The sequence below is a fragment of the Cheilinus undulatus genome, linkage group 15 (assembly GCF_018320785.1).
Source record: "Cheilinus undulatus linkage group 15, ASM1832078v1, whole genome shotgun sequence".
Lineage (NCBI taxonomy): Eukaryota > Metazoa > Chordata > Actinopteri > Labriformes > Labridae > Cheilinus > Cheilinus undulatus.
In genome coordinates, this window is record NC_054879.1 from 15,120,089 (window position 1) to 15,134,090 (window position 14,002).

General features: G+C 39.1%; 1 protein-coding gene across 32 annotated transcripts in view; it reads left to right on the top strand.

Annotated features, from left to right (window-relative positions):
- Positions 1-8,572, top strand: part of clasp1a (cytoplasmic linker associated protein 1a) — a 133,104-nt gene extending 124,532 nt beyond the window's left edge. For all 32 annotated transcript variants that reach the window (XM_041806946.1, XM_041806953.1, XM_041806959.1 and 29 more), the window contains one exon: positions 3,946-8,572. In XM_041806946.1, coding sequence (XP_041662880.1) covers positions 3,946-4,032 — 87 coding nt within the window. In that variant the 3' untranslated portion in view covers positions 4,033-8,572. The remainder of the gene's footprint in view (positions 1-3,945) is intronic.
- Positions 8,573-14,002: the final 5,430 nt, after the last annotated feature.

Sequence of the window (14,002 nt, forward strand, 5' to 3'; positions counted from 1 at the left end):
ACAAGCTTTATGCTATAAAGGAGGAGGCTGGGTGGAGGAGGTTAAGCTTTGCCAGCAACAGCATGGTGCATCAGCACTGATGCAAGCAGGGATTAGTGAGAAGTGCATAGTATTTAGATACAGCACTGTGTTGAGAGAAAGAGCTGTCATTAACTGTGGGAGCTGGGAGGCAATAATTGGGATAAGCTGGCCATCAGCTGATCAGAGCTGGGCATATGACTACCATGTCCTGCATGAACTAATGCTGAGCTTTACTAAGTGAATGTACTGTAAAAATAGCCTATTCACAACTTTCCATTAATGGCTCACAAAGTAAACAGCCCATCATTGTTGAGGGTTTAGGGGTGGCACATCAGATTTCAGAGAAATTGACACCTCAAGCAAAGAGGAGAGACGCTGACTGCTCATTTTCACATCCGCACACAAAACAAGAGCCAACTGCAGGAAGCTGACAAACTTCAAAGGAGAACGGAGAATTTTACTACACTAGTATGTGCCATCATTTGGGGATTTTTTTTTTACCTTTATTTAGATAGGCTAGCCTAAGAGAGGCAGGAATCAATCCCATAACCAGTGCATAGAGGACTATAACCTTTATGTGCACATGCTGTACCAACTGAGCTAAACTAGTGGAGATATTAGAATTAGTTATCCACTGAGTCAGATGTTAGCATAAAAAGTTAATTAAATTGTGATTATTATAAACTGTTAGGCTATACTTATTGACTGTAAAAATCTGCCTACATCAGGTGTAGATATTAGATATATGAACAAATAAGTTAGTGGAGTTTTAACCTGGATCAACAGACCCATGTCAGCTGAAGTCTTTTTCTTTATTCATGACCATTTCTTCCACTTTAGATATGTTAAAGGACTAAAATGTGTTAATTTGATAATTCTTAAACTTAAATCGTGTTTTAAGGACTGAAATTTTAATTTAGAACTACAATTAAATATCTGTATTGATAACGGCTTAAATAAATGTTAATTATCAGCATAACAGATAATATAAAAAAAAACAGTATCATGCATCCCTATTAAAACACTGAGGGTTAGAAGCAGTGCTCCTCTTAAACATGACGTCTATCTTTGCCATGCATGCAGCTCAAAATTTCTCTGAGCGCACACATTAGACGACTCAGCCAGACTGTGAGTCCACTCAAACCACATACCTGCCGACCTGCCAGTGACCTCTATGTAACTTCAGAAGAAAAACAAACACAGATGTCCATCAATACCCCAAGCTTGACCCTCCACAATAAGCTGACCTGGCATTATCACAGTTGTAGCAAAACCCAAAAACAAAGAAAAGAATCGGGATGAAATCCTGACTGGAAGGAAGATGTGTTTATGTTTGTATGCTGTGGAAGTACATCACACCCAGCTGGTGACACTACCCAGTCTGCTCACTCTCTTTGGTTGTTGTGGGCATTGCATCAGAGGCATTACGACCTAGAATCATGAATAACAAACGTATCTGATATTTACAATTCATGGTCAGGGAGGCTACGATGTGATTTGGAGCAGTAAAATAATGATGTTGACGGCACACAAATAACGATCATTTAGACAAGTAAGAGTTTGCGTCAAGCCTTTACTCAGGATACGCTTCCCATGATCATCAGGGGAGGCAAATCTGGAATCTGATCTGGCTTAAAAAGTCATAGCATGTGGCCAGCCTACTCCTAGAGGCGCATCTGTGTGCCTAGCACATACACATACACACACCCCCCTTCAATACTGTCATTGCGCCAGTGCGATGAAATAAATAAAACATAAAACGTAACACAGACAAATATTCATGTTGCACATGCAACATATGTCAAACTGCAATATATAGTGTTACTGATAATTATTGTCTGATTTTGCAAATATTTTATATAACTTTATTATTCTGATAATAGAATATTAACCAGTAAAATCCACTGATAATAAAAGCATTAAGAATTATTGTTATATATGATCATTTTAATAATTTTAGCACTTAAGATCTCGTTTTAGCTTGTCTTAGTCTCATCTAGTCCACTAACATTTTTAGTCATAATTTTGGTCGATAAAAATAATTCTACCAGTCCAGGGTGTACCCTGCCTCTCGCCCAATGACAGCTGGGATAGGCTCCAGCCCCCCCCCCCCTTGACCCGGAATGGAATAAGGGGTATAGAAAATGGATGGATGGATGGAAAAATAATTCTGCTTCAGTGTCTGCTTTTGTCTCTAGCTGAGTAAAATCCTGTCATTCGTAAAAACGAACACTTTGATCTGTCTCATGACAAAAAAAACAGCTTCTAAAAAACTGCAGTTAAAAAACTATATATTATTTTTTTTTCCACTTTACATGAGTTAATCTTTTAAAGGTGATATATTTTAACCTTTTAAGACACGTTTATATTGGTCTCAGAGGTCCCCAAAACATGTCTGTGAAGTTTATTGCTCAAAAAACACTCCAGTATTGGACTTTTGCATGTCTAAAAACCCCTCTGTTCTGCCCTTCTCAGAACGAGCTGTGTCTGTGTATGTGGCTTTAGATGGTAATTAGCTATCTGACTCCGCCCCTGACCACACTCCTCTCAGGAAATGGATGCAGCACTCATGATATTACAGACACTTTTTTTTTTTTTTTTCCCAAAGTTTAGACTGGGTCTCAAACCATCGATCTCCAAGACTGTTGTCAGCAGGGTAACCCACTGAGCAATTAGCATCTCAGCTGGTAGATGAGAGGATCAGTAGAGGAAGGCAGAACTTTCTTCCAAGTGGGGGAGGGCCAACCAAACTTGGGGGCGGGTGATTAGGCCCCTGGTGAGGTCACTAGATCTAAAATCTGAGAACGGCTTGGTTCAGCACACATTTTCTGAAAGGTGGAGAAAGAGAGGGGGAGAGGAAAAGGATTTTTCTGGTACATGAGGGGATTGTGGACAGGTCAGTGACACATATTTGTGTTAGAAAAGCCTGATAAAGGGATTTTTGCATAATAAGTCCCCTTTAAAACTACTTCAGCCTAAAATATACATATCAAGTATAAATAATAGTGGGGATTTTAACCCTTTAAAAGCCAGTATGTTTACACAACTCCTCTTTTTAATAGAACAAAATCACAAAAATTCAAATAAAATACACACACACTCTTTTTTTTTACACTCACACCATTATCGAATATCAATAGCAACACACTTATCATTTCAGTAGCAAGGCACCCATGCACAAAACAGTAAAAAGTGTGAAATTTTGCATCATGCTTTGAATTGGAAAAAGTATGGCCATCTGGTGGACAAATACTGTATAAAAATCAAAAATTGAAAGCTAGTAGTCCAAAATAAAATCTTATCATAACATATGCATTAGTTTATGTTGAGATAAATGTGAGATCAAAAATGGCATTTTCAATGGTTTTAAATGGGGCATTTTTTGTCATGAGGAACAAATATGTCAGTTTTTGTGTAGCTTAGCCATTTTAGGCTAATTTAACTGGAACTGAGACAACAATTCTCAACATTTTTTAAAATGAATATCCTCTGAGAAATTAGAGCTTTATTCATTCAACACAGCCAAGATGGCCTGAAAATTAAAACTGAACGGTAGAAAATGTCCCTAGGATCTCTTAAGGGTTAAAGGTTGTTTTCACAGTGCATTTTCATGACAATACCTAACAGAACCCTGCCATTATTACCTCTCAGAGGCATGAATATCACGCCTTGAAACAGCACTGAGGGAACCTAAGGATGAAGTTTCAGCCATTATAGCTCACATTGCAGATGTCTGCAGAAGCTATCAACACTCTGCTGGATCATTTCCAGTACTTTTTATTACTGCAAATATCTTATGAATTTAACTTTGCAAAAATAGGACCCAAGTTTTAAGATATACCAGAGTGTTCCTTAAAATGAAGCATTAATAATAACACTTTGTTCAGGAAAAGCTCATATCTGTTATGTTTTTCTTGTTTCCAGATGAAGTTACTGAACCTGTACATCAAACGAGCCCAGACGACCAACAGCAATAGCAGCAGTTCCTCAGACGTATCCTCACACAGTTAATCGAGGGAGGATGGACCGCAGTCGGGGATTTCCTGTCACTTCTTTCAGATCTCTGAGCTTCTCCTCTTTATCATAACTCCACACAAGCTCCACTACACACTCCTCCTGACTCAAGGAGACTATTTCAGCTGCCTGTTTGTCGTTTGGTTTTCCTTCCTCATCTTTTCTCCTGGAAATTTTGAATGTAACTGAGGATCGTTTTTTGACTCTTAAACGGGGGAGTCAACACATATGGAGTCTTTCTGGCTACTGGAATTACCTTATTTTAACTCCTCCACATCTTCACACCGCCTTTTATTCAAAGAAATCCTTCATGACACCATGAGAGGAGGAGATGTTATTTCTGTTGGGATTACTTTGGGATGAAATGTCATTTGGCTGGACCAGTGATGGTGAAAAGCGCTGAATGAATTGGGTACAATTCTGGTTTAGGGAGCATAAAAACCAAATATTAAGAGAAAAATAGAACATTTATGTTTGAGGGAACATAGTGGTAGAAAATGTGAGCAGTTTTGGTTCATTTTTAAGTCAACTGGTCCGGATTTTGACTCTTCAAAGCCTGTAGGCTATATCAACTGTATTATTTGTAAGGCTTATTTGTTATTTAATCAGTTATATGCCCAATCAGTAAAGGTGTTATTACATTCAAGTTGCCAAAAGTTAAATTTTCAGCAACAGAATTGACAATCCTTCAAATTCTGTGCAGATGTTTTCAGATGAAATTGCTGTATGCACAATTCTAGTAGAAAGTTTAAATTGAGTTGATGTAAAGTTGCCTGTATTTTCATGCTGAAAATACTTTGATTTATCGAACAGTGCTTCTTGTTCCAGTTGCTTTCAAATCCAGTTGCCTGTTGGTTGCCAGTTTGTGGCATCTTATTCTGTAAATCTTTGAGACTGCTGCTCACATGGAGTGACAATTTGAAGAGGAAGACTTTTGTAAATACTGCACATGTGGATTTGGGAGCGAGATTGATGATCCGAGACGATCAAAAAAAGACATTCCCAGGCCTTATTCACTTCACACGCACGCTGATGTTTGTCAACCGTGACTGCAGAGTGTATGACATGTACAGCACTGGAACTTTTGGCTCTAAAAAATGTGAATCTGCAGGAAAAAGGAGCCCATCTTCGTTCTGGACCTGTGATGACACAAACACAGTATTAGCCGTTTCCTCTGGTCTACACATAACCACAGCTTCTGCAATAAACTTAAAACATTTTGTACATACACTTTTGGACTACTGCTTCGCAAAATTTGGGGAAAAAAGAAAGTGAACAGTTTGAATATCTCACTTTTTGCATGTTACCTAATTAGCATGCATGTAACCTGCAGCACTTGTCATCTCTGTGCTGTTTGAAAGGCCCCTGGTTTCTGGCTGTTAAAGTGCACTTGTTACATCATCAGATTACTCATCTCTGATTTAATGTTTCAGTAGAGAAGTTCAGTCATCACACTAGCCATGCACATGTGTGTCAAAGGTACAAAAGGAGAGAGAACTGTGACCAAAATCAAGTTAAAGAGGAGTTAAAACTGGTAGAAGCATACAGGAATACCTCTGGGAACAGATTCCGTTTCTATTTCAGTTATAGAGGGGAACTGTGTTTATTTTTTAACCTGGAGCCTTGGTTAAATTTGAGGGTTTAGCTGCCCTTGTTCAAAGTCTAGCATACTGCCTCAAGGTCGCCAAAGTCTTCTCTGAAGTCTTTCTGATGTCCCCTCAGGTCTGGGTTTTTACATGTTCGACAGGCTTTTGTAGCCAGTTTAATCCAAATAAAAGGCGCAGTGCTTCCTGCTGTTAGGTCTGACCAAGGTCAGTTCATGTTCTTACAACAAACAAGCCACACAAGTCAAAGTACAAGACCTGCTTTTTCAAGCAGTTTTGGTATGGTTCTTTGATCCACTCTGGGGTTTAATTGACACAAACAGACTCAAGTTGGTTTCAGCCGAACCAGACTAGTGAAAGTACCCCAACTATTATGTCACACATTGTTAGAAAGTTATGATTCTTGTTAAGGATGCATGATATTATCAACAGGTCAGAATCAACAGATATGGAGATTTCTGTTGATATTTACCACCAGCATATCATCTGCATAAAGCGGTCATATGTTCACTGAGTTTGTAGAATTCTAGGCAGAACTAACAGAACTATGTCAGCGGAAGTTTATTCTTTGTTCATCCTTAAAATTTAATGTTTTATCAACTGACGTTTTAGTTCTGAACTAAATTTACATATTGGATTTGATATCTGTATAGACTGAAAGGAATTTAAAAAAATTGACATAAGCGTTGTCCTGATAGAAGAAGTGTAAAGGTTGATTTTATGATGCTAGTTGAAGTTGAACAAAATCAATCCATGTTTGGATACCAGGGTAACAAATTTACTAGTTCAGTCAGGACTAATTTGTGAACAAACACACATGATTTGTGGCAATAAATATTTATTTATTTGCAGTTATTAATTAGCACTTATGTTGTTCTTTATATTTGGTGTTGTGGCTGTTCTGGGATCCCCTGCCTTTCCTTCATGGAAAGCATTAAGCAGGAACAGCATACATTCCCGCTCTTTCTGTGCTGATAAGGACAGCTTAAGGCAAGGAGAGAAGCAGCAAAAAAACCCAGAGCAGAGCAGGCATCAATGACAACAGAATGACATTGATTAAGTCAGAAGCAGAATGAAGGAGGAGCTGGGGTGGAGGAGGGTTGCAAGAGCAGCTTGCAGAAAGAGCGGCAGTGCGTGGCCAGGCAAGAACACCTTAAATAAGACAGCCTGACTGTGATCAGCCAATAGCGTGCTTTGAGCAAATCAGCTGGCTGTCAGCTGATGAAGGCTTGCTGAGATCAGCTGATCTCAATTATGGCAGAGCTTGATTCTGTGGCCTAACTGAACTTGAGCTATATACACGATTTTTGATGCCTAAAACTGTTCAATTTAGTTATTTGTTAGTGTCTAATCTGTGTATTACAAAGATTAATTAAACAGAGAGCATATACCAACATTTGTGAAACTGGTTACATGATGAAAGGCGAAACAATTCTCATTAATAAACCAGAAGAAGGGGTGATTCTGATCTCTGAAATTTCTACTGTTTCCTTATTTAGGTCATTTTATGGGGGTCAGTGTTTGTGGAGGGCAGTGATTCTGTCATCAGTCTGCAGGTTGCAATGTAGAGAGAAACTTTTAGGGACCAGGAGACATTGCTGTCTCGCTCCTCTCTACCTGTAACAGACATAAATGTTATCACGTACATCTTTATGACATTTTTACAGGACTTGATAAAACATATCTGTGTAGAGATGTTGGTGTGTTTCTAACTCCGTTAGAGTGAACCGCTATAGGAAAAAATCAGGAAATAAAACCCCTTCTCTCTCTATCACTGCTCTGTTTTAATAGGACGCAGACATTTGCTCTGATTTGAACACCCGTTGCTGTTTCTCTGAGACAGACTACAACCATAAAGATTTATGGATTGTTTCAAAGTAACTTTTTGTTTCTCTTTATAACTTCAACATCAAATTAATGGATGATCATGTAACTCTGTGTTCTAATGGCATAGGTTTGTCAAAATTCCAGAGCTACATTTTTTATATTTGAACACCTTTTGCAGCATGCCTGCCTTGCATTAAGAGCTTTTGATTTCTGAAGCAATCAATTCCCATCATGTTTTATACCTTAAGGTCGCTGACAACACAAAAGGAAAGATAAGGTCCAGGTTTTAAAATAGCAGAGGTCCCCTTTAAGTTTAAGGTACCGAGAAGTTTTAAACCGTCTGGTTCCTGTAAAGAGCTCTCTCCTTAAAGTTATGGGTTCCCTGATATGAGGTAAATCCTCCTTCTGATCTGGTTTTTATTTTTATTTATAGTTGTAGGTACAGTCAATCTACTGTTGGGGGACTTTTACCCCTTTTTTCTTTTTGTTAACTTCTATTTAAGGAATCATTCAAATGATATTGAGGTGAACTATTCCTGATTTTTCCAGAGGGAACGTTTGGGACTCTCAGTTTTAGATGTTTTTGTTAATCCATTAAGGATGGGTTTATTTAATGACATGAATGTACAGACTTCACATGTGTTTTAATTTTATGGACTGGTACTGTTTTTTTTTTTTTTTTCGACACAACTTGTGGTCCTGTTCACAGTATTCCTGTCTGCACTCAATCTTACATTTCCTTACCCTGAACACTTCAAACCTTTAACTCGCCTTGCTTTCTTTATATTGGGGTTTTCTCCCTACGAGAGTAAATCCACACGAGGCTTTCAAATGACAAATTTCAATCAGCTGATAGATGTCTGGTATCACATGACTGGTCCTAGAAACAGAGGAGAAGGTTTACCCTGCAAACTGTTCACTATGCATGTTCGACAGTCTTTGGTTTCAATCGCTCATGTAATATTCCAACATGTATTTATATATTTTATTTTATTTGATCTCTCATGATAACTGTACAGAAGGTTGCTTTTTGTTAACTTTCACCTGTGATAGATTTGCAACAATGTAAAGAAATTGTTTGCTCTAGAAATAAACAAAGAACTCGTGTTTTTGTGTTTTTAATCCTTTATTTCACATTAAACAAGTTTGAGGTTATAATTTGTTCAGTCAGGGGTTTTCAAACTTTTCCATGCCAAGAACCTTCATAATGCCTTAAACTCTTGTGCAGACTCCTCCTACAGATGTATCAAATCCCAGTAAATTATAACAGAAAAATTAACCTTACACACCAGATAGACTTTCACCTATTAATAACATGGAATATAGTTCACACATAACAGTCTATAGTCTGTTTTTGGAAAGGTCGAACCTTTCAAAAAAGCCTTGGAGGGTGATCAGACTAAGGTTGGGTCTGCCACATTCATTTCAGGCTAATCAGAGCGACAAACATGATGTCATAGGCCAGTGCCAATAGGCAGGTAAACTACATATAAGTTTGACAGGCAGCCATTGTTTCAACTCAATACACAATTCTCCACTAGTATTGGAGCCAGTTGGTAAATCAAACTACCAAAAAATCAGCAAAAACAGCTTTCACAGGTTGCAGAAGGCCAAGCACAGTGGTACTAAACCTTGCCCTATCAGGAGCGTTATGGATAAAAAATATCTTTGTAAGAGTCGCAATGCAGAAATTAAAACTTCGTACAGACTAAATTGTGATTTTAGATGATTTCTTTGTTGTTACAATTCTTCTTGGTAATAAATCTTATACTGCTGGAAAGCCTGTTTATTACCGTCTTAAATGGAGCCACATCTGTAAGTAACATGCATTTGTGGGATGAGCAGCAGAGCTGAGTGTGTGGGTTGCGCCCATAAAAAACTTGCAAAATCTTCTCTGCCAATACCAAACAGCTTATTCTGCTTTTGACTCTTGTTTGGTGGATTAGATGATTGAAGGATGAAGAAACAAGACATATTGACAATTTCACAATTTATTCATTTAACAAATGGGAGCCTCAGTAGCGTTTTGAGGAACTAAACACAGCCACAAAAGCCTGGGGCCTCCTCCTCATGCTCGTCACCAGCCTGGTCACACACTGCTGTGGGATGGCATCCCATTCTTCAACCAGCATTTGTCATGAGTCAGCCAATGTGGTTGTGTTGGTCACTCTGGCATAAACAGCACGCCCAAGCTGATCCCACATGTGTTCAATGGGGTTAAGATCAAGACTGCTGGCAGACCATTCCATCCTCTCCACTCCCAAATTCTGGAGGTAGTTCCTGATAAACCCCGCTCTGAGGGGACAAGCATCATCATCTTGGAGGATAGAGTTCAGTCCCAGACTGTGGAGGTATGGGATTGACACTGGATGCAGAATCTCATCTCAATATCTCTCTGTATTGAGATTGATTCCAGTTACGCCAATCAGGCACCTGATTATCAGCACCAGGGGTACTAGCTCAAAACAAGTCACTAGCAGCCAATAAGCTGTTTGGCAATGGCACAGAAGATTTTGTTTTCATGGGTGCAACCCACTCAGCTCTGCTGCTCATCCCACAAATGCATGTTTCTTACAAATGTGGCACCATTTGAAAGAGAAAGAAACAGGTTTTCCAATGGTATAAGATTTATTGCCAGAAAGCAGTGTTACAGCAACAAAATAATCTACCAAACACTAATTTCCTTACTTTTTGTGCTTAGTTTAGATTAGATTGATATTATTTTGTATAAGAAGCATGATGATATTTAGTTAGGCATGGGGAGCAGTTACATTTTTATTTTTTCTCTTTAATGATCTGATGTCATATTGATACCACCTTGGATGCTCTTCAGTTATCTGCTGGAAACTTGATGATAAAATACTTGATAGAACTAGTATAAGATGAGCAGAGCCTGTGTTAAAATGGTATGTACAATCCCAGTTCCAAAAAAGCTGGGGCACTGTGTAAACTATAAATAAAAACAGAATGCAATAATTTGTGAATCTTATAAATCCATGTGTTATTCATAACAGATCAGCATATCAGATGTTGAAATTGAGACATTTTATCATTTCATGAAAAATGTTAGCTTATTTTGAATTTGAAGGTAGCAACACAACCATGAGATTGACAGGTGGATTGGTGCAGGTGTTGTAACGGACTGTTCTGGTGGAGAGAGAGCTGAGCTCGTAGGCAAAACTCTCAATGTAGTGGTTGATCTACATTCCAGCTCCTACCTATGGTCATGAGCTCTGGGTAATGACCAAAAGAATGAGATATCAAGTTCAAGTGGTCCAAATGAGATTCCTTAGGAGCATGTCTGAGGTAGGGTGAGGAGTTTGGAGAGCCAGATGGAGCTCGAAGTAGAGCCGCTGTTGCTTCATATTGAAAGAAGCTAGTTGTGGTGGTTCGAGCATCTGATCAGGATGCATCCTGGACGCCTCCCTGTGGAGGTCTTCCAGGTGCATGGAGAAGACCCGAGGATAGACCGGGAGGGATCCAATCTGGCCTGGGAACACCTCATAATCCTCTAGGAAGAGCTAGAAATTGTTGTTGGGGAGAGAGATGGGTTACTTGCTTTGCCTGCTGCCACTGCAACCTGGTCCTGGATGAGTGAAGAAGACAGATGGTAGCAACACATCTCAAAACATGCAACCCCTTACCATCAGAGATGCAAGCTTTTGAACTGAGTACCAATGATACGCTTGATGGTCCGTCTCCTCTATAATCACAAGGTTGTCAAAAAGAATTTCAAATTTTGATACATCTGACCACAGAACTGTTTTCCGTTTTGCCTCAGTCCATTTTAAATGAACTTTGGTTCAGAGAAGATGCTGTCATTTCTGGATCGTGTTCACATATGGCTTCTTCTTTGCATGATTCAGCTTAAACCAATTAAAGCCTGAAAACACAAATTATAGCCAGAAAATTCCCATTTTTTGGAACTGAAATAATTGTTTTGCTTTCTACTGAAATCCAAAAAATCCAAATTTCCATTAAACTTAACAAATATGTTTTTTGTTAAATGTGTGGATGTGGATGGCACAGTGAACTGTGTTGACAGACCATGATTTCTAGAAGTGTTCCTGAACCCGTGTAGTGATTTTTAGTACAGAATCATGCCTGTTTTTAATGCAGTGCTGCCTGAGCTGATCACAAGCATCCATCAGTTACCTTCTCCCTTGTCCCTTGTGCACACAGATTTCTCCAGATTCTCAATCTTTTGATGATAGAGGGTGGGATATTCTCTGGAATTGTTCCATGGTTTTTGGTCACATTTTTTGCAGATTGGTGACCCTCTGCCCATCTTTACATCCAAGAGCCACTGCACCTCTAAAATGCTTCTGTTATAACAAGTCATGTTACTGAGCTGTAGCCAGTTAACCTAATGAGGTGAAAAATTCTCCTCCATCTGTTTTTCATAGCTTCCTTTTCCAGTCTTTTGTTGTCCTGTCCCTACTTTTTTGAGATGTTGCCGCCATCAAATTCAAAATAAGCTAATATTTTTCATAACATTGTAAAATGTCTTAGTTTTAATATCTGAATAAATATTAAATACAATATTTGCAAAACATTATATTCTGCTTTTATTTACATTTTCCAGCACCCCAACTTTTTTGAAATCAGGGTTGTAGTTGCTCTGCTTTTGACAGAATATCACAACAGCTTCAAAACTTCAAATGATAAGGACATGGAAATATGTAAAAACATGGCCCAGTTTTGAAGATGTGTCATCATTTGAAGCTTGTGTTTTTGCTAATTTTTCTGTCCCTCACCATTTGAACTTTGCTCTTTGACCTCCAGGGGGGATCTGACAACAGTATTTCCCAGTTGTCTATCCGTTTACCAGCACATGCATCTGAGTGCTGAGGTGGGCTTAGCGTCTCTGTGTAAACATTAACCTGAGCAGACTTTCTAAGACCAGCTCCTGATATCTGTGATTCTTTCCAAACACTGGAGAGCCTGCAGATGTTTGTCCACACTGCTGCAGCTTTAAATCAGCTTGTTAGGGCACATTCAGATTAAACATGTGGGTTAGGATTTAACTGTTACTCCCAGTGGTGTAGTGATGCTCTTTTTAGTGATCTGGCTCATTGCAAAGTTCAGACCTCAGCTCTTTGGGTTCCCAAATGGGTCTTTATTTAAAAACATTTTTGGCTTTAGGTCAATCCAGATTTAGCAGCCTGTTGATCAACGATAAATATGCAAGCACGTATGTTGTGGAGACAAAAATGACCTGCATACATTTCATATGAAATATTTTTGACTTTTATCAGCTGTGGCTATCCGGGGCACACTCAAGGTCAACCAAAAAGACAGTATTTATTCTATGAAATGTCTAACACTGAAATGTCAACACTCTAGGTTTTGCTGTATATTCTGCTGTTTTTCAGAGTTTGGGCCAGGTCCCTTATCTCCAGTGAAGGCCAGTCTACCAAGATATTTCGGACAATGCTATGTTTCAAACTTTGTAGCAACAGTTTAAGGGAGGCCCTTTTTATTCCAACATGACTGTGCCCCAGTGCACAAAGCAAGGACTTTAAAGACATGGTTTCATGAGGAGTTCAGTGTGGAAGAACTTGACTGGCCTCTACAGAGCCCTGACCTCAACCCCATGGAGCAGCTTTGGGATGAACTGGAACAGAGACTGGAGCCAGGCCTTCTAGTCCAGCATCAGTGCCTGATCTTATAAATGCCCTACAGAATGAATGAGCACAGATTCCCACAAATACACTTTTGCTGCTGCAAAAGGAGGACCAACTTCATATTAAAGTACATGTATTTAAATACAGTGTCATACTTTTGTCCATATTGTGTATGTTTTGATCCATCTAGTCTAACATTTTTCCTTAAAAACATTTTTGGGATTGAAAATGTTCAGATGTTTAATTTCTCCTTAACAATGAGGTGGTGGATCCCAAAGCTAGACCAGCTGAGAACCATTTATCTCGTGTGTAGCCAGCCTAAATAGCAGACTCTCCAGAGAGTGTAAAGTTTCAATTGTTAATTGGGATTAAGTAACCTTGCAAAGTAGATGGATACTCCCGTTTCCTTGTTTTTCACTGGTGAATCCATCTTGCAAAGCTGCCATCCGAACTGTTTGGGCCCGGTTAGAAAGTGACAGGACCAATCAGCAACAAGGGGCAGTACTTTCAGACACAGCAGAGTCGGGACGTAAACAAGCAGCAGCAGGGGCAGGCTGGTGCAGTTATGGAGGATGAGATTAGCATGGATGCTGCTAAAGTGCCAGTTTTATCACAACTTGACAACATTTCTTTGTTAAAAGAAGAACAAAGAACAGCAGTGAGTTGTTTTCTTTTCAAAAACAACAAAAGTCAATTACTTACATGTCTATAGTCGCCATGTTTCCCATTATTCCTCAGTAGCTGCGCACGCGCAGCTTGCTAGCAGCTATGTCACGTGCTTTGTTGCTCTGATTGGCCTGTAGAGATGTGACAGACAGAACGTTCACCCAATCATACTCCGAGGATTTTTCAAAGCCTCTGCCTTTTCTCCAACGTTTCCTATTGAAGCTTTCTCAGATGGATGTGTGA